This window comes from Sus scrofa, chromosome 13 (genome assembly GCF_000003025.6).
Source record: "Sus scrofa isolate TJ Tabasco breed Duroc chromosome 13, Sscrofa11.1, whole genome shotgun sequence".
NCBI classification, from domain to species: Eukaryota; Metazoa; Chordata; class Mammalia; order Artiodactyla; family Suidae; genus Sus; species Sus scrofa.
Genome location: NC_010455.5, coordinates 82701424 through 82728950, shown reverse-complemented (window position 1 = coordinate 82728950; position 27527 = coordinate 82701424). Strand labels below are relative to the sequence as shown.

The 27527-nt window shown below is 39.7% G+C and overlaps 1 protein-coding gene across 2 annotated transcripts in view; it reads right to left on the bottom strand.

The window, feature by feature from the left end:
• Nucleotides 1899-27527, bottom strand: part of ATP1B3 (ATPase Na+/K+ transporting subunit beta 3) — a 46611-nt gene continuing 20982 nt past the window's right edge. For both annotated transcript variants that reach the window (XM_013982100.2, XM_021069550.1), the window contains 5 exons: nucleotides 22685-22792; nucleotides 15666-15850; nucleotides 12493-12543; nucleotides 7290-7376; nucleotides 1899-2573 (listed from right to left, as the gene is read on the bottom strand). In XM_013982100.2, the coding sequence (XP_013837554.1) occupies nucleotides 2403-2573; nucleotides 7290-7376; nucleotides 12493-12543; nucleotides 15666-15850; nucleotides 22685-22792 (602 nt within the window). In that variant the 3' untranslated portion in view covers nucleotides 1899-2402. The remainder of the gene's footprint in view (nucleotides 2574-7289; nucleotides 7377-12492; nucleotides 12544-15665; nucleotides 15851-22684; nucleotides 22793-27527) is intronic.

Sequence of the window (27527 nt, the reverse complement as noted above, 5' to 3'; positions counted from 1 at the left end):
TATCCTTGTTTTACATTCTTAAGGGTAGAAATAAAAATGGAAGGAAAGGTTTGCTTTATTAAGTCCAAGGACCATTTACTTCAGCTGCAAAGACATCTAAAATAAAAATATGGAGTTCCTTTAGTGGCTCAGCGGAAACGAATCTGACCAGCATCCATGAGGACACAGGTTTGATCCCTGGCCTTGCTCAGTGGGTTAAGGATCTGATATTACTGTGAGCTGTGGTGTAGGTTGCAGACTTGGCTCAGATGTGGCATCGCTGTGGCTGTGGTGTAGGCCAGCAGCTACAACTCCGATTCGACCCCTAGCCTGGGAACCTCCATGTGCCGCAAATGCAGCCCTAAAAAAAAAAGAAACAAACAACTAAAATGAAAATCTGTTATCATTAAGACCTTAGTGACAGAGCAATAAGCAAACACCTCAGTGGGGCTGAGTAACAACTACCACAGTGGGGAGGCCACCGAGACCCACGCGGCCAGTCAAGGCCACCCAAAGTACTCATGTTTTCTCCGGACAGCCATTCCCAAGCCAGCTGGGTTGGGTTGCACTTGTCCTGGCTTGTACCATTACAAAGAAAGCTTCAAGAATACTACACCTTGAGAGTACCTGCTATGGCTCAGTGGAAACAAATCTAACTAGTAGCCACGACGACATAGATTTGATCCTTGGCCTCATTCAGTGGGTTAAGGATTTGGCATTGCCATGAGCTGTGGTGTAGGTTGCAGACATGGCTTGGACCTGGAGTTGCTGTGACTGTGGAGTAGGCCAGTGGCTACAGCTCCGATTCGATCCTAGCCTGGGAACCTCCATATGCCATGGGTACAGCCCTAAAAAGACAAAAAAAAAAAAAAAAAAAAAAATACCACCTTGGCCTTTTTTTGTCTTTTTGCCTTTTCTAGGGCTGCTCCGGCAGCATATGGAGGTTCCCAGACTAGAGGTCGAATCAGAGCTCTAGCCACTGGCCTACACCACAGCTCATGGCAACGCCAGATCCTTTAACCCACTAAGCAAGGCCAGGGACCGAACCCGCAACCTCATGGTTCCTAGTCGGATTCGTTAACCACTGTGCCATGACGGGAACTCCCACCTTGGCCTTTTTTTAAGGAGAAAAGTAACCAAAAAAAAAAAATTGGCTTTAAGAAGCCGCAGATTGGAGTTCGCGTTGTGGCTCAGCAGTAATGAACCCAACTTAGTATGCATGAGGACGTGGATTCGACTCCTGGCTTCGCTCAGTGGGTTAAGGATTCAACTTTGCTGTGAGCTGTGGTGTAGGTCACAGATGCAGCTCGGATCTAGCACTGCTGTGGCTGTGGAGTAGACTGGCAGCTGTAGCCTGGGAACTTCCATATGCTGCGAGTGTGCATCCCCCCAGAAAAAGACCAAAAACCCCACAGATTATTGGGAAGCACACCTTTTTAACAGAGAATAAAGTAATTCACATTATGACAAAGAATCATACCAAACACCTTAGTCTGGAAAAGGACATATTTCATGACACCAATCAAAGAAAACTGTACTGTTGTTTGAAGCTTTGAATAAGTTCCAAGTTTTTATATTTGACAATCTATATCTTTTATTAGAGTCTACAGCCTGCTAAACAAAATGGTAATAAGATATTTCAAATTATTATACAAGTCTTATGATTTTAATCTTATAAAAAAATTAGGTGCATATTCCAATTAGCTAACTTAAAAATGCTGTTTCTATCTATGGTCTAAAATACTTTAATTGCAATACTTTAAAAGATTTATTAGTTCCCGCCCTAAAAATAATCCCATCACTTTTTTTTTTTGGTTTTAACATTTTAAATGTTTTACAACAAAAAGTTTGTGCTCTTAGTCAAAAAGATCCAGACTAATGCAACATGTAAAAAATAATTTAAAAAAAAAATCCAAGACAACCTTTCAAATCCACTTTTATTTTCCTTTTTCCTCCTCACACACAGAACTCCACACACTGCTTTTCTTGCAGCTATAAAGTCATTTGATGTTGGTCAGGTACCATTTTATCCCCTAAAACTTTGCTGGCATCAAAATATGACAGTTAACCAGTGTTAAATCTATAAAATATTTACATGGCACAGCACATGAAGCTTTAGACACTTGGCAATTAAACCACATAAAAATTGGATTAAGACCCCCATTCTACATGTTCAGAATCAGGTGTTCACAGTCCCCATCTGGTGACTGTACATGGTTCAAAAGGCAGCAGAGGCAACAGGCAGTTACTTCGGAGGACACTGAACACTATGATCTGGAAGCACATTGCGATGTTACCCCAGTGTCATGTACCACTCCACCTTTCTCCAAGGTGGTCTCATAATTCTGGAATGGCAGGTCCAGCTGATACAGAATGAAGACAGACAACACAGCATTTACTCTGTGGAGATATCCTAACTCCTACTATGCATGCACGGTGACTTTGAATGCAACTCGTCCTAAAAACTTGTCACGGTCATCCTGGTTTTTTAGGTTGGGTGATCCATCAATCTTGCACTCAACTGTTACTTCGTTCATGTCATTGCCAGCATCAAAGGTGAGCTGGACAGCAACTAATGGCTGTAGATAGTTCCCCTGGCAAATAAAAGAAAATACGTTAATTCAAATTCTGCAGTAACTTTTTTTTTTTTGCCATTTCTTGGACCGCTCCCGCAGCATATAGAGGTTCCCAGGCTAGGGGTTGAATCGGAGCTGTAGCCACTGGCCTACGCCAGAGTCAGAGAAATGCGGGATCCAAGCCAAATCTGCAACCTACACCACAGCTCACGGCAATGCCGGATCCTTAACCCACTTAGCAAGGCCAGGGATCGAACCTGAAACCTCATGGTTCCTAGTCGGATTCATTAACCACTGAGCCACAGCGGGAACTCCTGCAGTAACTTTAACTACATTTTATCAGGATTTGGTTTATTCTGCACAATTATTATTTTTTTTTAGGTCCGCACTCATGGCATATGGAGGTTCCCAGGCTACGGGTCAAATCGGAGTTGAGGCTGCTGGCCTACACCACAGCCACAACAATGCCAGATCTGAGCCACATCTGTGACCTACACCACAGCTCAGGGCAAAGCCGGATCCTTAACCCACTGAGCAAGGCCAGGGATCAAACCCAAGTCCTCATGGATGCCAGTTGGGTTCATTAACCACTGAGCAATGATGGGAACTCCATATTCTGTACAATTTTTAAGGGCCACACCTGCAGCATATAGGTGTTCCCAGGCTAAGGGTCCAATAGGTGTCAACCTACGCCACAGCCACAGCAACGCCTGGATCCAAGCTGAGTCTGCAACTTACACCACAGCTCATGTCAACAGCAGATTTTTAACCCACTGATCGAGTCCAAGGATGGAACCCACATCCTCATGGATACTAGTTGGGTCCTTAACCTGCTGGGCCACGATGAAAATTCCTACTCTACGTAATTTTAAAAACAAAAAGATTTTAATTTATTAATTAGATTATTTTCTATCCTCCACATTTTTCCTTAGCTGGATATTCATTAATTTGAACTTTAATTTTTATTTATTTATTTAGTCTTTTTAGGGCTGTACCTGTGCTGTATGAAAGTTCCCAGGCTAGCGGCTGAATTGAGCTGCAGCTGCTGGCCTATGCCACAGCTCAGAGCAACACCTGATCCTTAACCCAATAGGCAAGGCCAGGGATCAAACCCATGTCCTCATGGATACTAGTTGGGTTTGTTACCACTAAGCCATGACAGGAACTCCCTTTTTAAAAAATTCTTATTGCTAAGTGTTTATGAGTATGAACTTTCCTCTAAGCACTGCTTTAAAAGTATTCCACAGGTTGTAATTATGTTGGGTTTCATTATCATTATTTTTCAAATATTCTATAATCTTTGTGTGAGTTTCCCCCTTTACCCAAGAGTTAATAGTTCCTACCTCCTCCCTCTTTTGGAAAGGCTCATTTATTTCAATTTCTAGTTTTACTGCATTATGATCAGAAAGTACGGCTTGTGGATTTCCCATCATGGCACAGCGGAAATGGATCAGACTAGGTACCATGAGGTTTCGGCTTTGATCCCTGGCCTCGCTCAGTGGGTTAAGGATCCGGTGTTGCCATGAGCTGTGGTGTAGGTTGCAGATGTGGCTCAGATCTGGCATTGCTGTGGCTCTGGTGTAAGCCGGCAGCCCAAGCTCTGATCTGACCCCTAGACTGGGAACCTCCATATGCTGCAGATGCGGCCCTAAAAAAAGCAAAAAAAAAAAGTATTGCTTGTAGTATATCTCTTCCACTCCTGCAGCATATGGAAGTTCCTGGGTCAGGGATTGAACTGGTGCCGCCACAGAAACAAGCCAGATGATTAACCCATTGCACCACAGCAGGAACTCCTGCAGCAGATTTCTATTTTATGAAACTTAAGGCTGCGTCTTTATGGCAAGTTTTGTGACTCGTCCAGGTATATGAGGATATGAGGATATGTATGTGTATTTTTCTACATATTATGTTTGATAAACATGCAGAAGCAATACCTCACTGATTATGTTACTTAGGTCTCTACTATCCTTACTTAGGGTTGCTCTGTAACTTGGTACAAATATACTAACTGTCTTGCCATCATTGTGGTTTCTAAATAAACTTCTTCCCTAAAAGGAACTAGGGGCTGATTCTAGGACTGATGCAGGTAAAGCACAAGATGACCCGGAACATCCTGTGGTGCCAGAAAGTAAGGAAGTGCTGTAAGAATCAAGCGAACAGGTCTATAGAACACAGGAGCCAGAGCTAGCTTGAAGGTCTCCCCCCAGCCAAATATGGGTCAATTTAGCACCAAAGTAAATGATGATAATAACATCGTAACCCCTGAATTAAGTAAGAATCCATGAGAATATACTCATATTGAATATACTGATAAGTGGTAGTGAAGGAAAAGCTCTTCCTTAGAGTGGAATGCCAAACTAGAATGGAAAAAGCAAAGCTAAAATTAGAAAAAAAAAACATTTGGGAACAATTTTGTTAGATGATTTAGGGGAAAAAAGTCAACAAATGCTAAAGCTATAGGAGAAATAATTTTATAGACACTACAAGTATTCTCCCCAGATGATACTTACTGATTACCAAGGAAAAAAACAGTAACTTCGCAGAGAGAAATCTGGCTGATACCTCCTTAACCTTAATGTTCAAGGTTAAGGTTAACATCACTGTTAATGCCAATAACACGTCCCTTCTGATATATTCTGAGGCATCCCTGCCAAAAATGTACAACCCACTTATAACCATGAAAAAGCATCGGATAAACTCAAATTGAGGAACATAAACCAATAAAATCAGTAAAAAAAAAAGAAAAAAAAGAAAAAAAAGAAAAAGGCCTGCACTCATTTTTGAAGGGTTCAAGGGCATGAAACAGCCAGATTGAGGAACTGTTCCAGGTTGCAGATGACTAAAGATGTAATAGTGTAACTAAAGACTTAGTATCTTGGACCAGGAAAACACTCTTTCTTTTTTTTGGCTGCTCTCTCCTGGGAAAGCAGAAGTTCCTGGGCCAGGGATCGAATCCATGTCACAGCAGCAACCTGAGCCTAGCAGTGACAACACAGGATCCTTAACCCACTGAGCCACCAAAGAACTACAAAACATTTTTTCTTTGGCAATAAAGGACATTATTGGAACTGGTAAAATTTCCAAAGGTTTGTAGATTGGATAATAGAGTATCACTGCTAATTTCCTTTGATAAGTACATGATGGTTATATGATAATATTATTTTTAGGACATTTCATGTAAAAAGCATTGAGTGTAAAGAGGCTAAGAGGAGTTCCCATTGTGGCTCAGTGGTAACGAATCCGACCAGGAATCATGAGGTTTGGGGTTCAACCCCTGGCCTTGCTCAGTTAAGGATCCAGCATTGCCGTGAGCTGCAGTGTAAGTTGCAGACATGGCTCAGATCTGGCATTGCTGTGGCTGTGGCGTAGGCCAGCGGCTATAGCTCTGATTGGATCCCTAGCCTGGGAACCTCCATGTGCCGTGGGTGCGGCCCTAAAAAAAGACAAAATAAATAAATACATAAATAAATACATAAATAAAGAGGCAAAGAGGCACCTTGTTTATAACTTAATGTCAAATGGTTCAGGGAAAAAAATTATATATACACAGAAACTGGTAAGACAAATGATGGGAAATATTAGCACTGGGAAATGAAGGTAGAGGGTTTGTAGGAATTCTTTGTACTATTCTAGCCACTTTTAAGTTTAAAATCATTTCAAAATAAAAAGTTTAAAATATATATATACAAAATGCTATTTATATACATATAATTGAAAAAATACAGAAAAAATTAATTATAATAATTATCTCTGGGTAATGAGTTTTTATGTCCTTATTAATTCTCTACATTCTTTAAGCACACTCTAAGAAATTAAAAAGAAAACGGTATTTTGAAAATAATCATCCTTTAACTTATCTGCTTCGGGCTGATGTTTTCAGTTTTAGAGCTGGAGTCCCCATTTGCCATCACTATTTGTATTTAAAAACCAGAACCAGACGATGCACACGTTATGCAGGGCATGTCTACTTAACCCAAACAACTGACATTTTAATAGCGATATCCAATTTCCCAAAAGTCACGGCCATTTAAGAACTTCTGGGAGTTCCCACTGTGGCGAAGCAGAAATGAATCCAACTAGTATCTATGAGGACGCAGGTTCAATTCCTGGCCTCACTCAGCGGGTTAAGGATCCGGGGCTGCTGTGAGCTGTGGTGTAGGTCACGGACGCAGCTCAGATTCCATGTTGCTGTGGCTGTGGTGTGGGCCAGCAGCTGTAGCTCCAATTCGACCCCTAGCCTGGGAACTTCCATATGCTGCAAGTGCAGTCCTAAAAAGAACTTCTAGGGAGTTCCCATCGTGGCTCAGTGGTTAACAAATCTGATTAGGAAGCATGAGGTTTCGGGTTTGATCCCTGGCCTCGCTCAGTGGGTTAAGAATCTGGCGTTGCCTCGAACTGTGGTGTAGGTCGCAGACTCGGCTCGGATCCTGGGTTGCTGTGGCTCTGGCGTAGGCCGGCGACTATAGCTCCGATTAGACCCCTAGCCTGGAAACCTTCATATGCCATGGGAGCGGCCCTAGAAAAGACAAAAAAGACAAAAAGACAAAACAAACAAAACAAAACAAAACAAAAAAGAACTTCTAGAGTTCCTTTGTGGCCAGCAAGTTAAAGATCTGGCACTGTCACTCAGACTGCTGCTGTGGCACAGGTTCAGTCTCTAGCCCAAGAATTTTCACATGCTGCAAGCATGCCCCGCACCCTTGCCCCACCCCAAATGAAATTCTAAATACTTACATGCAGTTTTTTTCCATAATATGGAAAATACTTTATGTCTATCTTTCCATTGGGAGGATAAGTTGATAGAACTGCTGTGCTTTCACCCTAAAGTTAAAACAAAAGAAACTTTTTTTAGGTCACGACATTTTTTAAACGTATTTTTATTAAAGCAGTATCAATTGTGGACAGTATGAAGAAACTACAATGCTGCTCTAACTGCATTCACTACAAGTATACTTTTGAAAAGAGACTCGTGTTGATTTAAACCCTTCTATGCAAAATATCTTGATTTCCTGATATATCCTATGACAATTTATAGCCAGATCTATTCATTCAATGTCTATAAAATCTTATCTGCCTTTTGACTACCAAATGCAGGTTCTCCAGCCACTGACAGCAGGAATGCACCAGTGGGTTTGGGACTAATATATTCCTAAAATAAAATATTGTGCTTCCAGACTGGAAAGCAATAGCTGCCACAACCTAGAATGTACTACTCAGGCCTGAGAGGCAGGAGGTCTGTAAGTTTCACATGATCAACAAACCATGATAACTGTTAGGGAAGATTTAAAGTACTCTAAGCAATATCCTTCTAAATCACATTTTCTTTGAATAATTTTATAAGCACACGTAAATCAATTATAAGTACTACACAATTATATCCTATCTAAACTAATACGAAAACACAGACTCTGCCACATAGAAAACAAGCTAGTGACTGCCTACGGCAAGAGGGAAAGGGGAAGGGGCAGGATAGGGGTAGTGTGTTAAGTTAAAAAGACTACTATATATAAAATAAATAAGTTATAAGGATGAATTTAAAGCTCAGGGGATAGAGCCAGTATTTTATAATAACTATAAATGGAATATAATCTTTAACAATTGTGAATCACTGTGTTGTACACCTACAACTTATATAATACTGTAAATCAACTATTTCTCAAAAAAAAACTCCTGATAAACATGACAAATAAACAAATCTAGTATTCTTCTTGAAAACAAGCAATTTAGGAAAATTCTCACAAAACACACTCTGAATAGGCCCAATATTAATAACTATAGCTTATACACACACTGAGTAGATGAGAGAGATAACAATGATTTAAATTTTATAATGCACGAATTAAAATAAAACATTACTAAATGTTTAAGTTTCAGATTTTCCATACACAAACCACCACAGTAAACAAAGAATCTCCTCTAAGGGAAGCCCTCCTCTCTGCTTGCTTCACTATGAAGCAGCACGTGCGCATGGGGTAAAGTACCTGGACAGGCGACACAGCTGAGACGGCACCAAGCACAAAGCGATGACACCACAGAAAGGGGGCAAGTTCTAACCATCCAGATCAAAGACGGGCAAAAAGAACAGGTCACAAGGCCAAGAGAAACCGCAGAAGCCAATTTTCAGTCACTATTCCAACACCACCCTACACTTGTATTCCTTATTTTTTACTTCCTTTTAGGGCCTCACCTACAGCACGTGCAAGTGCCCAGGCTAGCAGTTAAATCAGAGCTGCAGCTACCAGACTACACCACAGCTCATGGCAACACCAGATTCTTAATTCACTGAGCGAGGCCAGGGATCGAACCTGAGTTGCTCATGGATAAACCCCTTAGCCACAACGGGAGCTCCCTGTATTCCTTAATTTTAAAAATTAAGTCTGAAATAGCATTTTATATACAAGGAAAAACAGTCACTTTGATATAAGTACTTCTGTACATTACTTATATTTATTTTTCCTTAATATATGAGCTTGATTCATGGAAACAGAGATGTACACCAAAATGTAAAAGGTTTTTTTTGGGTTACTGAGTGTACATTTTCAGCCAGATGCCACACTCAATTTATATTTATCTCACTGAGGCCTAACAACTCTTAAGTGTGTGGGATCAATTACAGACAGGGGAACTGAGGCCCAGAGTTAATGTCATATGCTCAATTACCTGTCCTATTGGTTTGTACCTAAACGATAAGGTTGGCAGGCTTTTACTTAAAAGTACATTTAATACCTTCTGTGAAAATAAACTTTTAGAAATTGTGCAATAATACAATGCGTATCTATCTGAACAATGATGAGATGCTTTAGGGTAAACCTACATGTCATGGTTTTCTAAGTATACGAGTGGCATCATATTGCAAGTTATGAGCAACTAAGTCCAAGAATCTATTAGCAGTAATTGTGTTCCACTGAAAACGAAATAAAGTTTTAAACTTAATGTATTCTGTTTCTTATATGTAGTCATCACTTGCACATGACTTGAATACACACCAAATGTCCCAAGGAGTGTTTATCTCTGGGTAGCATTTACCAATTTGTTCTCCTTCTGCATTTTTCTAGATTTTCGTAAGTGAACACAATTCTTTTTTTTTTTTTTTTTTTTTTTGCTTTTTAGGGCTGCACCCTTGCATGTGGAGGTTCCCAGACTAGGGGCTGAATTAGAGCTACAGGTGCCAGTCTTTGCCACAGTCACAGCAACACAGGATCCGAGCCGAGTCTGTGACTTACATCACAGCTCATGGCAACACCAAATCCTTAACCCACTGCGCAAGGCCAGGGATCAAACCCACAACCTCAAGGTTACTAGTCGGACTTGTTTCCACTAAGCCACAATGGGAACTCCAACACAATTCATTTTGATAATACAAAAAAAAAAAAAAAAAAACCCCACCTAATGACATAAAAATGAATATTACATCTTTTGCAGGAACCATCCTTTAAAATTAAAGACCGCCTCTTGGAGTTCCCATCGTGGCGCAGTAGTTAACGAATCCGACTAGGAACCATGAGGTTGCTCAGTGGGTTAAGGATCCGGCGTTGCTGTGAGTGGTGGTGTGGGTCGCAGACGTGGCTCGGATCCCGCATTGCTATGGCTCTGGTGTAGGCCAGTGGCTATAGCTCCGATTGGACCCCTAGCCTGGGAACCTCTAAATGCTGCAGGAGCGGCTCAAGAAAAGGCAAAAAGACAAAAAAAAATAAAATAAAATAAAAAATTTAAGAAATTAAAAAATAAAATTAAAGACCACCTCTAAGAGTATGTTCTGTCATCAACATTTTAGTGTTTCCAGGATTCTTAACTTGTAAAAAGCAATTAAAACTGAATTAAAGTTGGAGTTCCCACTGTGGTGCAGCAGGTTAAGGATCCAGCATTGTCACTGCAGTGGCTTTGGTTGGGGTTCAATCCTTGGTCCAGGAACTTCAACATGCCGAGGACAAACAAAAGACAAAACAAAAGACAAGTGTATTACATAAAAAGTAAGTCAACTCAAGAATTTACAGTAAGAACACCTTACATAGACAAATCTAATGGAAAACAGCAACATAAAGATAAGCAGTAAATGTTTTCATCTGTTCATAGCCACACCTTTAAAATGTATGGATTCCACCTGATTACTCCTTTGAGACTAGCCTAGAAGTAAAACGCAAAGTTTTACAAACATTTCTTCCAATTCTGTGTGTTTCTTCTAAAAACAAAAATATTCCACAACTAAATAAACAAAACAAAAACCCCATCAACTTTGATTATTTTATGTACTTTCCGCATAACTCTTCAAAGCAAAAGGGACGGCAAACTGAAATCTGAGTCATTAGACCAGAATTTTTCACTAACATTTCCCCCAACTATTCTGGAAGCAAAAGATACATAACAGATAAACAAGGAGAAAAATCCATTTATAACCCCAAGGGAAGAGTTACATGGAATTGTTTACACTGGCCAAAGGCTTACAGAAACAAAGCCTTAGGAAAGAAGTGGAAAGCTTTGGCCCTTCTGGCCTAAAAGTGTGTGTGTGTGTGCGTGTGTGTGTTTTCCTTTCTTGGTGGTGTTGGCTCCACAGACCCACCGATCTAAGTGTATCTACGTGGTCTGCTCACATGCAGAGGTGAAAGCTCCTGCACACAGTACACTGTCATAAAATCAGCACTTCCACCCGACTGAGGCCTTGCACCCAGCCTTGGAGACTCTACTGCAAAGACTTGTGAGCAAGGGGGATCACAGAGTTACACAACACATTTTCTAAATCTGTCTTGCAGCTGTAATGTTTTCTTCTATCTTAAGAGATGACAGTAGATGCTCACTAGATTTTTAGAAGGATTTGTATATCAAGAAAAACTCAAGTTTAGATGCAGCATCTGGTTTTAAGTGAAATTTTTATCTAAGTTTCCTGCTGAGCTGATTAAGGCGTAAGGAGCTAAAGTGAGTTGCCTATGGTTACACAGGCACACTTCAACCCAGATGAGAAACAACCAACTTCCTGGCTTTTTAGTCTACTCTAAAGAGTGAATAAATACTCAAAAAAAAAAAAAAAAAAAAAAAAAAAAAAAAGGATACTCTAAAGCAGAAGTTCTCAAAGTGTCACCAGGAAACTTCATAGGCAGAAGTGCAAACTTGGGGGCCTAACCCCAGACCTACTAGGTCAGAAACAGGGAACCAACAAACCCTCCAAGTGAATCTGAAGTATGATCAGATTTGAAAACCACTCCACTCCACTCTGCCCCAATAAGAAAGCCATTCATGGTTAAAAGGAATTAACAGTTTCCCTTCATCAACAACTTCAGAAGCAATTCCAATGTAACATTTCAAGTAAGATACTTCTGACATATAACTGGTGCTGGAATGCTAATATTCTATACAATGATAAAATTAAATTTAGAATTTAACAGTTTCTCCTGAGAACTCTTACCCATTATTTACTTATTTGTCTTAGTTGCTCTTTGCAGCATGGAGAGAAAACAACAGAAATCATAAAATGAAAACTGCACAACACTCTGGAAAAAAGGTAAAGATAGAACAAAATAATGCCTCTACCTTAAGGAAAAGTATCATGTTTCATTAAATCTCAGATGCCACTGACATACACCAATTTATGTAGAGGAAAATAACTCAACACACTATTAAGATACTTATCAACTATAAGTCCAATCCTAATTTCAGTGTTATTAAGCTAAAAAGTGAATCTAGAATCAACAAAATATGGTATATGTAAATATAAAGGCAGAGAACGTGAAATCAAACGCACATAGAAAACAAGTCTTTTTGAATTATCATTGGCAAACAGACAAGGGCTATACCTCCCAAGGATGGTGGAATTTTATTCTTTTAAGAACAGCACTACAACGGACTTTAAAAATGTGATGGGGGAAAAGAAATGACTCAACTCAGACTTTTAAGATACACTAAAGCTTTGACAAAAATATTTAACAAGCATTTTCTGAATACTAACCTTCGAAATACATTCTATCCTTGGTTCTCCTTGAGGCTTTAATCCAATTATCTAAGACAAAGAAATACTGATTAATTGAAACATAACAAATGTAAACAACAGAACTCTCCTTCTTTGTTGCTGGGGAAAAGGGGTGGAAGGGTTGAGATGAACACTAATATTGTATTAAAATCCTGTTAACATCTGCCTTTAATTTTATTTTAGAGGATTAGAACAGACTTTTCAATATAGTAATCTTACCAATTACTTATTATAGTACTGGGACAATTTAGACAATAAATCAGTTATCAAAGAATTGACCAAAACACAGCACTGTGCTTTGCTACCCTTAAAACAAACAAAAAGAAACTTTTATATTATTTACACGAACACATCATTAAAGCAAAGTAAAAACTGCAAAGGCATAATATAGTAATGACCTGTTCTTCATGGAAATATATTTGGTCACAACCCTACCTACCATAATTTTCTATAAAGCTTCCACAGAGCCCTACCATGTTTCATATTTATCTGTTCTACAAAACGCATACACCGAATGAATCCCATTTTAAGACTTCACAGCACCACTCAGTTCTATGTAATGAGGCTACTTTCATGTATGTAGTTCATACAACTAACTCTGTATGAATGATAACAAATATTCATCCATATATTTGGGGAGAGGATTTTTAGCGTTTTTGAATTCATATGTATTTTACATGTGAATGCCTCTAAAATGTAAATACTCCTCCCAAAAGACAAGTATTGTTGCAACCTACATAATTTCAAGAACAATTAACTATCCATGCCTTTGCAATGACTTTGGAACATTCGTACTGGGATTAAATGCCCAATACACTCCATATGCAGCATCTCATTATTGATCCCCGTGGGCCCGAGGATGTCTTCCTGCTGCACCTGCAAAGTCCTGCCCCTATCAGCAAGTATAATCTCAGACCCTCATCCTTAAGAGGATGTACTGACAAAGAAAATAAACTCAGAGGGTTGGTCCTATGAGAGAAGGAACTGGAACTTCTCTTGGCTTTATATTGGGAACTGATTTTCCATCAGTCTCGGTGTTGTAAAGATACTCCAAGGAGGCAGGGATTACAAAAGAGAATAAACTTAATTCATCTTACAAACTTCATCATCTAGTTTCACTTTCCAGTTGACCTTCCCTAAAACACAGGTTCCACATGTGCAGATTCGGCCAGTTGCTAATCAGAAAAATTGGAGGGAAAAAAATTCCACAAAGGTCCAAAAAGCAAAACTCAAATTTGCTATGTGCTGACAACTATTTACATAGAATTAGTTATAAGTAATGTAAAGATGCTTTAAAGTATGTGGGAAGATGTGTGCAGATTACATGCAAATACTACCTCATTTTATGTAAGGGGCTTGAGCATCCCCAATTTCGGTGTCCTGGGGAGAGCGTCCTGGAATGAATTCCTCACAGATACTAAGGGATGACTATATATAACTATGAGGATCATTTTCTGTATGGATTATGAAAACCCATTTCTATTTTATTCAACAGTATGTGGTATGTATGGGCTCCCTCAAATTTCTGGAGAAATAGATGCCCCCTTGCAACAGTTGTCCATATTGCTCCCACTTCCTTGCCTACCTACCTTGCTGTCAGTTTCACCTCCACTTTGTTAAACTTAGTTCTTAAGTCTTGCTAAAACATCCCGCTAATCATTAATTGAGCACCTACTATGTGTCAGGCAATGTTTCAAAATGATCTCTAGAGTGCTATCTCAAAAACTGTCATAGAGAGTTCCTGTTGTGGCACAGCAGAAACAAATCCAACTAGGAACCATGAGGTTGCAGGTTCGATCCCTGGCCTCGCTCAGTGGGTTAAGGATCTGGCATTGCCACTGTAGTGTAGGTTGCAGATGCGGCTCAGATCCGGTGTTGCTGTGGCTGTGGTATAGGCTGGCAGCTGTACCTCCAATTAGACCCTAGCCCAGGAAATTCCATATGCCACAGGTGAGGCCCTAAAAAAAAACAAAAAACCAAAAAGCACTGTCATTGTCTCTTGAGGGTGGCAAGGGGGAGGAGAGGTGGGAGGGAAACCTTAAGTCTGGGCACTTAAGGGTCTAGCTAGCTCTCCCTACAGGGAAACTTTAGCAGTGCCAACTTCAGAAGACTCGAGTTTTAGTTTTATTAGGAATGGTAACTTTATTGATATATAAGCTCAAGACCTTAAGAGGTCTGAACCTGTTGAGGAAACTGCCTTTTCTCTGAGTAAATGATCACGAATGACCTCAATCTTCAAGGAAGACTTTGCAGGCCTCAACAGGTTACCTCTACAGAACACCACTCTTTAGTACATTTACAGAGCATCAAGGTACAGGGCTTAGGTACCACTTCATTACTCAAGGAGAGCGTCTTCCTTTGCACAATGACCCAAGACATTATTACTCAGACATAGAGAACATTAACTTTTTTTTTTTTTTTTTTTTTTTTAGGGCCACACATGCTGCACATGAAGGTTCCCAGGCTAGGGGTCAAATCGAAGCTGCAGCTGCCAGCCTACACCACAATCACAGCAACACAGGATCCGAGTCTTGTCTGTGACCTACACCAGCAAAACAGGATTCTCACCCCACTGAGTGAGGCCAGGGATTGAACCCAAGTCCTCATGGACACTAGTCGGGTTCAGAGTCATGATGGGAACTCTGGAGAACGTTAGCTTCTTGATTTGCTAATGGCTATACAGTTCAGGCACCTCCAATGGACGACATAGCAAAATTTTGTTGCCCTCATTTTAATGCAATTAATTTGTATTTCTACTATTTAATTATATAGACACACACTATAAAGCTGTGCTTTGCCACTAAATATCGAGAAAAAGTTAAGCTAAAACTTTACAGATTTGCCACATAGGATTTTAAATTATTTTACCACACAGGATGTAAAGTTGAGCATTGCACATTAATACAACCATGCACCTGACCCCCAAAGCACAGATCTATTCTTAAATGCATGAAGCTAGTTGCAAAAGGAAAAAGCTGATGTTGTTTTACTCAATTTATGAATTTTTCTGTATTAATTTTTCAAAGGTGAACATCACCTCTAGCCTTTTACACAAGTCACCACCAAATGAGATAGCATTTAATACATAGTTGCCAGCTTCTTAACAGAGGAGATAAGAAAAAAGCAGCAGCAGCAGTAAAATATGTACATACTCTGTTCATTTTCACAAGAATACAAGGGTTTCCTCTGGAGTAGCCAAACTGGGGATCAATCTCACCACTGCATGCTTCAAGTAAGTTAAGAGGAAACCGACATGCATCATAATGTGGACCCTTCTGTTCAAGAAATTTTCCATCGGTACAATCTGTGAGATTCTTCTGTTCTTCTAAGTCATATGCTAAAAAGGAAACATACGTGTGCATAGATCAGCCAAAAAGGACCTTGAACACAACCAGAAATATATCATCCTTTGGACAACATTCATCGAAAACAAACACAGCAATGTTACTTATGGGAAAATTTTAGGGAAAGAATGTTAAATAACTTCTAACAGCTATCTAGCCCTCTGCAGTTTACTGCATTCCGATACAAACTGGATTACAGATTGATCTCTTCTGTCACCATTAGGTGGCACCAGCCATGGCTACAGCATTATCTGAATGCCTTCAATGCTTGTGGCTCAAAAGAGACAATGTTAAGGACAAAAAAAGGCACTGCCATGGCTCTTATGGAGCTTACAATGTAGTGGAGAAAAAAGATGGTAAGTCTAAAATCCTAACTGAAGGGCCTGAAAACAGGGCTACGGCAGCCTATGCTAAGGGGACTGCACAAAGCTGAGAGGTATGTATGAGTTAATGTTGGTTTTTTCAGGGTTTTTTTTTCCAGCAAGGATGGAGGTAATTAAATAAGATTCAAGTGATAAAGGAGTAAAACAGTTACAACTTGGGAGATGGGGAAGAAAGGAGAGGGAGAAAATTTAATGATTTTCTGAACATTTGCTGTGCACTGACTGACCAAAGCTGCACAACAGTGAGCAAGTACGCTGTGGTCCCTGCCTTCAGTGAGCTTATGACACTCACTCATAAACAGGTAAGATACAGTGCCACAATGCCATAGTAAGTACTGCTGATCTGTGGGTATAACTCATACAAGAAGGACCACCTAAAATTAATTCAACCAAAACAGGAACCAAAGTTTCAAAGTAAATGCATTTTAAAAGGAAGACTAGGAGTTCCCGTGTGGCTCAGTGGGTTAAGAATCTGGTGTTGTCACTGAAGTAACTCGGGTCACTGCTGTGGTGCAGGTTCAATCCCTAGCCCCAGAACTTCCACATGCCATGGGCCCAGCCAAAAAAAGAAATTAAAAGGAAGTATAGATCTTTTCCTTAAAAAAAAATTTGTCAAAAATTTTGGCTTCATCTTTTATTTATCAAAAATTAGGATATTGTAGGAACTATGTACCCATTTAAAAGCCAAGAATGACTCAGATAGTGGGGTAAGGGGGATGGGGTAAAGTTTTTACAACAAAACAGAACCATGTGACATGCATCACCTTTTTTTCCTAATGGCCACACCTTCGGCATATGGGCGTTTCCAGGCTAGGGGTCAAATTGGAGCTGCAGCTGCCGGGTCTATGCCACAGCAATGCTAGATCCGAGCCATGTCTTTGATCTATACCACAGCTCACAGCAACGCCGGATCCTTGATCCACTGAACAAGACCAGGGAATGAACCTGCATCCTCATGGATACCAGTCAGGTTCTTAACCCACTGCGCCATAATGGGAACTCCTCATCACTTCTTTATCGACTTTCGTGGCAATCATGAATGTCATTTTGCAAGAAATATTAAAGGCCTGTACCAGTTTCCCCAAAGGGCTCTTTTGCCCATACCCTGTAGGTACAGGACAGCTCATCAGAGACTATTTTTGTACAATGCCAGTTTTCACTTCTACACAAAACCACTGTTAAGTGCAAGGAGTTGGATGATGGTCAGAATATGAAGACCCCTGTCCAGGGCATGCATGTTGGGAACATAGAAAGGTCACTGTTACCAGAGAGCAACCAAGGAGCTTCCCCCAAACTCCTGAGGAGAGCCTAAAGTAAGAAAGAGAAAAGTGTAGATAAACAGGAGGGGGAAAGACCTGAAAGAGAGATTAGTTTGGACAAGATCAAACTTTAAATTCTAACTAATAGCCATAGGGGAGAAAAAAAAGAATATTTATTTTAATGAGACATGAGAAAGATATTCCTAAGAACAACAATAACAATTCAAAGTTTAAAAAAATTGTATATGTGGGGGTGCTGAACATTAAATATATAGAAGTAGATCTCTAGCATAATAAAGTAAAAACAGAAATGAGAGAAACGCAAGAGATCCAATATCCAACAACTAACAGAGAAGTTAGAAAGAAAACAAGAAAACAAGTGAGGAAATTTTCAATAGTAGTTTCTTCAACTGAAGAATCCAAGTCTTCATCCTGAAAGACTCCATCAAGATTCCATCCAAGTGATATTTTAGAGACTGACACCAATACACAGAAATTTTAGAACCCTAAGGAAGCACAATTAAAAACAAAGAACATTGCCGAGCAAAAAAAGGCAAACACGAAAGAACTAAAATTCTATACACAGCTAAACTATGAAAAATAAAGCATAATTACATCATTTTCAGAAATGAGAGAACTGAAAACTTACATTTCATGTATCTTTCTTTCTTTCTTTCTTTTTTTTTAATTTAGGACCACACCTTGGCATATGGCGGTTCTCAGGCTTGGAGTTGAATCGGAACTTCAGCTGCCAGCCTAGGCCACAGCCACAGCCACATCAGATCTGAGCTGTGTCTGTGACCAACACCACAGCTCACGGTTAACCCACTGAGCAAGGCCAGAGATCAAACCCACAAGCTCATGGATACTAGCTGGGTTCGTTACTGCTAAGCCACAACGGGAACTCCTAATGTATCTTTTTTTTTTTTTTTTTGGTCTTTTTGTCCTTTTTTAGGGCTGCACCTGCGGCATAGGGAGGTTCCTAGGCTAGGGGTCGAATTGGAGCTGTAGCCACTGGCCTACGCCAGAGCCACAGCAACGCCAGATCTGAGATGTGTCTGCGACCTACACCACAGCTCATGGCAACGTTGGATCCTTAACCCACTGAGCAAGACCAGGGATCAAACCCTCAACCTCATGGTTCCTAGTCAGATTCATTTCCGCTGTGCCAAAATGGAACTCCCTTCATGTATCTTTTTAAAAATTTTTAATTTAAATATAAATTGAAATATACCTCACATATAAGATTATATTAGTTTCAGGTGTACAACATAATGAATGATTAACTATTTGTATACATTGTGAAATGATCACCATGATAAGTCTAGTGAACATCTTTTCCCATAGTTACAAAATTTTTTCTTGTGATTAGGACTTTTAAGATCTACTCTCTTAAATCCAAATATGCTCTACAGAACTATTAACTATACTTACCATGCTGTATTACACTCTTACAGTTTATTTTATCTGTTTTGTAACCTTTTGACTCCCATTCACCATTTCACCCCACCCCCCTGGCAACCACCCATCTGTTCTCTGTATCTATGTGCTTGGCTTTGTTGTTTTGTTTCTCACATTCCATATATAAAGGAGATCATTTTGTATTTGTCTTTGTCTGACTTTTTTCACTTAGCACCATGCCCTTAAGGTCCATACATATTGTCACAAATAGCAAGATTTCATTCTTTTTTATGGCTAAATAGTATAGTTGTGTATATACAATGGAATACTATTCACGTATCTTTTCTTATAAAGTTACTTGAGAAAGCACTCCGTCAAAACTAGGAAGTAAATTAAGAAAAAAGGCAGAAGCCAAGAAACATTGAATCCAATCCAAAAGTGATCCAAGTCAACAAATAACAGCTTCGGAATAGAAGCCCTGAAGAGAAACCAGTACAGACTGCAGCAGAGGGAAGGTCTCTAAGAAAGAGATTTCCAGAAAAAGGAGACTCAAGAGAATACCTCAAATGACAGTAATGCAAATAAGGAAGTCAGCGAGAGTCTCTAGAGATGGTAGAATAAGATGTTAAGACAAAATATAAAAAGGCAAAAGGAACCAATAAACTAAAAATAGTGAATTTAATTATTTTTGAATTGAGAATAAAGGAAAATCTGAGGCATGTAATAAACTAACTCCTCATGTAACATGGCAGGAAGTAAAGACAATGTATAAAAGTGATAAATCAAGAACCAGCACAAAAATATAGTATTTAAAGCTATAGAAGAAAAATCCTATTAAAAAAAATTGAAATGCATCAAGTCATTTCCTGTTGAAATGTATCCAAAATCAGATCATTTCTCATAGCTTTCACTGCTCCATACCTCACACCCACTCATCAGGATTACTACAACTAGTTACCTCCTAACTAGTTACCCTGGTCTCCCGCCCCTCTCCTTCACCCCATAGTCTAGTCTCAAAAAACAGAGTGATATTTTAAAAAATTGAGTGAAATGATGCTATTCTCTGCTTAAGAACCTTCACTTTCGTCCCCGTGGAAATCAAAGAACTGAACAACAGCCTCTAAGGTCTACACAATCTGGTTCTTTAACTCCCTGACCTCAACTTCCTACTGCTCTCTCCCCACGCAGTCCATCCATCTCCTTTAGCTTCCTTGATGAACACTGAACACACTGGACATGGTGAGCCTAAGGGCCTTTGCATCTCCTCGTAGACAGCTCGATGACTAGTTCCCTCATCTTCAGATGTTTCCTCAAACATTCCCTTTTAATGAGGCCTCCTCGGACCATAGTTTAAAACTGCCTTATTTTCCTCCACAGCACTCATTACTTCCTAACATACCAATAGATTATAAAAATTACTCGAATAGAGAAATTTTTCATTTGTTCATTGATACAAATTACAAGAGTGCTTGACATAAAAAAGGCTCTCAGAAAAATATTATTGAATAAAATAATAGGACTGTGGGGTTTCCTGGTGGCACTGTCACTGCTGTGGCACAGGTTCCATCCCTGGCCTGGGAACGTCTGCATGCTAGAGGCATGGCCAAAAAAAAAAAAAAGTAATAGGACTGCAGCTAGAATAGAATATGGCAGGGAACTACTGTCTTCATTATAAATCCTTCTTTACTATTTGGTTTTTAAACCATGGATTATACTCTCACAAAAAAATCTCTAAGTTATTTAAATAATAAGTATATGTAACTATCAAGGGAAAGAGGATCAAGAAGATGTGAGATCAAAAGGTTTTTAAGATAGGAGAGAGTTGAAGCTTTTTGCATGTTGACAGAAGGAGTCCACAGAGTTCCCGTTGTGGCTCAGTGTCTAACGAATCCAACTAGGAACCATGAGGTTTCGGGTTTGATCCCTGGCCTCGCTCAGTGGGTTAAGGATCCGGCGTTGCCTGAGCTGTGGTGTAGGTGGCAGATGTGGCTCGGATCCCTAGTTGCTGTGGCCCTGGCGTAGGCCGGTGGCTACAGCTCCGATTAGACCCCTAGCCTGGGAACCTCCATATGCCGTGGGAGCAGCCCTAGAAAAGGCCAAAAAAAAAAAAAAAAAAAAGACAGAAAGGGTCCAATAGAGAAGCTAAACATACATGAGAAAGATTAGTAGTTAGCATGTTTCTGAGATAGTGAGGGGATGAGATGCAAAGCATGAGTGGAAAAGGTAGATGCAGGTGAGGGGAAGGGCAGCTCGTCAGAGCAGGAGGAATATCACAGACAAAATGGCTACAACTAAAGTTTTGTTTTACTGGAAATGAGGAAACTGGGAGGTTTCCACCTACCTGTAATTTCTCTCTTTTTTTTAATCTTTTGTCTTTTTTTTTTTAGGGCTACACCCATGGCATACGGAGGTTCCCAGGCTAGGGGTCCAATCGTAGCTGTTGCTGCCAGCCTACGCCACAGCCACAGCAAGGCCAGATCTGAGCGGCATCTGCAACCTACACCACAGCTAACAGCAACTCCGGATCCTTAACCCACTGAGTGAGGCCAGGGATCAACCTGCAACCTCATGATTCTTAGTCAGATTGTTTCCACTGCACCACGACGGGAACTCCCCTACTTCTACTTTCTCTAAAGCATGAAACCAGGTTATATTTAAAAACCTAGTTGAAAGGGAGAAAGTACGGAGCTAAAGGTCTGAGTACGGGTTGGAAATAATCCCTTCAAACAATTATCCAGGGAAGTGCAGTAGAATTGCCAGGCAGTAGATCGGGTCCATTTGAGAAAGTGATCATGTATTCACAGTGCTCATGAGTCTACAGTGGGCAGCTTCCAAGAGGCCCTTATCCAGGAATTAAATGGTTTCATCCAGGAGCATTATGTGGCTTCATCCATTTGCAAGTTTATGACAAATGGACCAGGAGGCAAGGAATTTTAAAGTACTGGCAAAAGTAAAAACAAAATGGAAAACTATGGAATTGATAAGCTTGACAAGAAGAGAAGTTAGGGGGAAAAGAGCTCCGATTAAATAACAGGATCAGTGAACTGGAAGTTCTATTGATGTAGAAGAACAGCAAGAGAAAGTTAAAAAGGGCAAAGGAGAAGATTGTGTAGAGCGCCTCCAGGGCGATATTGGCAATAGAGTCCGACACATTCTAAGAAGCAAATGCAGGGCAGCATGGCTGAGGAAGAGCAGAGGTGGTCAAGAACTAAGAGGCCAAGGCACCTGATGACTATTCGTGAGAATGTTAATAACATGGAGTTAGGCCAAGCAAAATGAGGAGAAGACTTGGCTCAGGTGGCTACTGGAAAGCATTACAAACCAGTAAGTCTGAAAAACTCACAGCTGATACACAAACTTTTCTTTTAAATGATAAACACCATTCCTCATCCCCACCACCACATGCACTACACTGGACCCAAATATCTAAACATTTAGAGGCATTACTTTATAACACAGTTTTGCTTTATTAGTCAAATACTATGTGTTTTAATGCAGATATAAATGTTCTGTATCCATACAGTTACTCATGTACTTATAGCAGGGTAGATAAAAAATCAAATCAACTGCCCACTAGAGTTTAGGTCCCTGTGTTTTCCATAAGTCAGAATATTCTCATGACTGACAATAAATTCTACTTGCCAAGTCTTCTCACTTGACTGTGTTTAACAGGAAAAAAAGGCAAAACAAACCCTAAGAATGTTTATAAAAGTAATCATAATTTGGTACTAGTTTCTGTGATAATTAAAAATCTTTTACCTTAACTCTAAAAAACCATACTTACGCTTTAGAAATTTCTTAAGGTCATCAATGTACCCTTTATAGGAGTCTGGATCAGACACACTGAATGAATAATCCAACGCTGACACTGGTTTTGGAAAAACCATAAGTCCTACAAAGAGATAAAAGAAGAGGGGGGGAAATGAACTGTAGCAAATTTCCGTCTTTCTCCTTACTCTTATTTGTAACAAGAAGAGCTCAGTAAATTATGTGGAAATTGTGTTCACGAGAAGGTTGAAATCATCAAGAACTTCCCATTTCTAGCAGAGCTTCCTTGCCTGCCCACTTGCATCTCTTATAAGTGTCCTATCTATCCTAGTAAATCTATTTCTTGCTGGAAAAAAACAAACAAAAACTTCCCATTTCTATCTGACTATGAAGACAGACATCTAAAATGGAAAGAATCCCAAGTCTTCAGTATTACCTCACATAATACCAACTAGAAGCTTTCTCTTAATTAGCACCACTCTGTTCCTTATTTTAAAAGCTGTAAGTTTTACTTTATACTTTCTACATTCATTTTGTATTTAATATTTTATTATTATATTATATTATATTATATATATTATATTATTATTATATTTGCCAATTGCCATTTCTGGAGAAAATTTTAGCGAAGCAAAGTCTGAGTACTTTGTCATTCAAATTGCAACTGTCTGGAAACATTTACAAAGAAAGCTTACTTGTTCAATGAAAGAAACAGATACAATTTTAACTCTACAGTTAAATATTCTTCCTTCAATAATAAACCTGCTCTATAACTACAATGTGGTTTTCTCATACTGACTTGGAACACAGCTACCAACAATTTCATATAAGGAGTTAACACACGTCTGCAGAACATGTTTGCATGATTTTATTCATAGAAAATTTAAGCATGTTTATCTGCAAGGAACATAGTTGGGCTTCCAACTTTAATATAAGTGTTCCTCCATTAAAAACCATATCTACATTCAGCATTGCACAACAACTTAAAAAAACAATCCCCAAATTTTCACTAGTCTCTAAACATTCCTCATATATCAAAGTTATTACAGATTAGCCTTGCATTGAATCTGAAAATAAGCAAATAAGTGCTGTTTTACTTTTCATGAAAATGGCTGCTCATAGACACCTAATTCATTTTAGATCAAATCCAGTTTGTTTCAAATTCTAAATCCTGGCCTGTGTTGATCTGCCAGGCTCCTAAGTTAAACCAGATCTGATGCTACCCAACTATGATGAAAAAAAAAAAAAAAAAAAAATCAACGTTCCTAAATGGCAGAGCAAATCTTAGTCCTCATGCAGCACAAAAGAGACCCAATTAGATTCACTGTTCACCTACTGCCTCAACATACCAGATCACTTGATTTGGATGATCACAAATGCCTATTTTTCCTCACTACTGCATCGACTGAAAAATCATTGGTTGAATGTTTTATAAAAATGTTCAATGTAGGAATAAAACCTGACCATCCAGTATGTGAAATGACCATCTGTGTATATATGAAATTGTTTTTATTCTCAAGGTTTTACGGCAGAAACAAGGCATAATTTAAAAGACATAATATACTGTAATTATATATGCCAAATCAAGGCAGCTTATACATAACTGTATAAAACTGTCTAAACTTAAGAAAAACCCTTGAGTTCCCATCATGGCTCAGCGGTAATGAACCCCCGACTAATATCCATGAAGACACAGGTTCAATCCCTGGCTTGGACTGAGTTAACGATCCAGCATAGCTGTGAGCTGTGGTGTAGGTCGCTAACATTGCTCAGATCCCGTGTGGCTGTGGCATAGGCTGGCAGCTGCAGCTCCTATTCAACCCCGAGCCTGGGTACCTCCCTATGCCGCAGATGCAGCCCTAAAAAAAAAAGAAAGAAAGAAAGAAAATCCAACTTTTAATAAAACATCCAGTTTTTTTTTTTTTTTTGTCTTTCTGCCATTTCTTGGGCCGCTTCCCGCAGCATATGGAGGTTCCCAGGCTAGGGGTCTAATCAGAGCTGTAGACACCAGCCTACGCCAGAGCCACAGCAACGCCAGATCTGAGCCGCGTCTGCGACCTACACCATAGCTCATGGCAATGCCAGATCGTTAACCCACTGAGCAAGGCCAGGGATTGAACCCGCAACCTCATGGTTCCTAGTTGGATTCGTTAACAACTGAGCCACGATGGGAATTCCAAAACATCCAGTTTTATATTAAGGAAAAAAATTTTTTGGAGTTTCCATCATGGCTCAGTGGATTAAGGATCCGGTGTTGCCATGAGCTGTGGTGTAGGTCAGACACGGCTCAGATCCCGAGTTGCTGGGTGTAGGCCAGCAGTTACACCTCCCATTCGACCCCTAGCCTAGGAACCTACATATGCTGTGGGTGTGGCCCTAAAAAGGCAAAAAAATAAAGAAATTTTTTATTTGTATTTTTTTGGCCACACTAGCAGCACAAGGAGTTCCTGGGCCAGGGACTGAACCCACACCACAGCAGTGACCTGAACCACTGCAATGACAATGCTGTGCCACAAAGGAACTCCAAACTAAATAAATTCTGAAGAAAAACATTATTTTAAAAAAAGATTTATTTATTAAAAAAGATTACATCCCTTTAACATGACTAAGTTTTATGGTAATTTTTAAATGACTCAATTTTCAAAGTTCCTGTCGTGGCGCAGCAGAGACGTATCTGACTAGTATCCATGAGGACGCAGGTTCTATCCCTGGCCTTGCTCAGTGGAGTAAGAGGCCAGTGTGGCCGTAAGTTGTGGTGTAGGTTGCAGACCCTTCTCAGATCCTATGTTGCTGTGGCTGTGCTGTAGGCTGGCAGCTACAGCTCTGATTCAACTCCTAGCCTGGGAACCTCCACATGCTGTAGGTGCGGCACTAAAATAAATAACTCAATTTTCAAAAACTTTATAGACCTAAATGTCTACAACTAAATTTCTGATATAAGCAATTTCTTAGATCTGCCCAGCAATCTCTTGGAGCTTCAGTACCTGCTATTTAACAACCTATTTGGAATTCTTAAGTAAAAAGCCACAGCAGGAGTGTGCTGTGCAGCTGCATTTTTGACATAGTACACTTAATTCCTCCAAATAAAGTTTTGGCTTACTCAAAACCATAAACGTCAACAGAATGTGAAGGCTACAGTAACTCTTACCTCCTTACAATTTAAACCACTGGGACAAGAGTGTGTGTGCATGTATGCACGCGTGTGTGTGTGTCTGTAGGGGTATGGATAAACAGCGTGTATTTATGTTATATGTGTGTATTTGTTAATATAAATGCTAATTTCCAACTAGCACCTCTTTTGCCAGGTACAAATACACTCTTGAAATGATGCCATTTAAAAAAAAAAAAACTAACATGGAGTTCCCGCCATGGCGCAGTGGTTAACGAATCTGACTAAGAACCATGAGGTTGCGGGTTCAATCCTTGGCCTCGCTCAGTGGGTTAAGGATCCAGCATTGCCACAAGCTGTGGTGTAGGTCACAGACACAGCTTGGATCCAGAGTTGCTGTGGCTGCAGCGTTAGGCCGGAGGCTACAGCTCTGATTCAACCCCTAGCCTGGGACCCTCCATATGCTGCAGGTGCAACCCTAGAAAAAAGAAAAACAAACAAACACAAAAACAAAAACAAAAAAAACCACCTAACATAATGTTTAACTAATGTTGTTTTTTTTAAAAAAATCTTAGAAGATACAAATAGAAAGAAAAATTTAAATTACCCATAATCCCTTTACAAAGAGAAAAATCATGTTTAACAAATGAATGTACATTCATCTAATATACATATTAATAATGTTATAATATTATAATAACATGCATGTGCATATATATATATATTTATTTAAACTAATGATAAGTTTATCAGTACTACAATACACTTGGTGAATAACTTTAAGAAACTCAGGAGTTCCTGTTGTAGCTCATCAGTAACAAACCCAACTAGTATACATGAGGACTCGGGTGTGATCCTGGCCTCACTCAGTGGGTTAAGGATCCAGTGTTGCCATGAGCTGTGATGTAGGCTGCAGATGCAACTGCAACCTGCTTTGCTGTAGCTGTGGTGCAGGCCTGCAGGTGCAGCTCCAATGCGACCCCTACCTTTGGAACTTCCGTTTGCCACACAAAAGGCCCTAAAAAGACACAAAATATAAGTTTCCATCACGGTGCGGTGGAAACAAATCCAACTGGGAACCATGAGGTTGTGGGTTTGATCCCTGGCCTTGCTCAGTGGGTTAAGGATTCAGCGTAGCCCTGAGCTATGGTGTAGATTGCAAACGAAGCTTGGATCTGGTATTGCTGTGGCTGTGACATAGGCCAGCCACTGTAGTTCTGAACCAACCTGTAGCTTGGGAACCTCCACATGTGTGGCCCTATTAAAAAAAAAAAAAAAGACAAAAAATAAAAAAATTTTAAAAATAACATAGAAGCCATATACTTAAGGAGTTTCCCTTGTGGCATAGCTGATTAAGGAACGGTACTGTTAATGCAGCAGATCTGGTTACTGCTGTGGCGTGGGTTTGAAACCTGGCCTGGGAACTCCTACATGCCACAGATGCAGCCGAAACAAAACAAAACACTACACTTAAAGGATACTGAACACATTTTACTGTGCAATTATAAACAGTTTAATATTTCTGAAGTAGATCATAAGATTATGTTAAATGACAATAAAGTCGCATAACTTAGGAAAAGAAATAATTACCTTAGAATCTGTCTATGTAAAAAGAAGATAGGGCTACACATAGGAAATGGAAGTATTAACATGGAGCTAGTTTCAGATACATGGTCAAACAGAATGAAGAGTTACTTAGATAAATATTAGCTGCAAACAAAGAACAAGATAAAAGGACAAATTGTTCTAA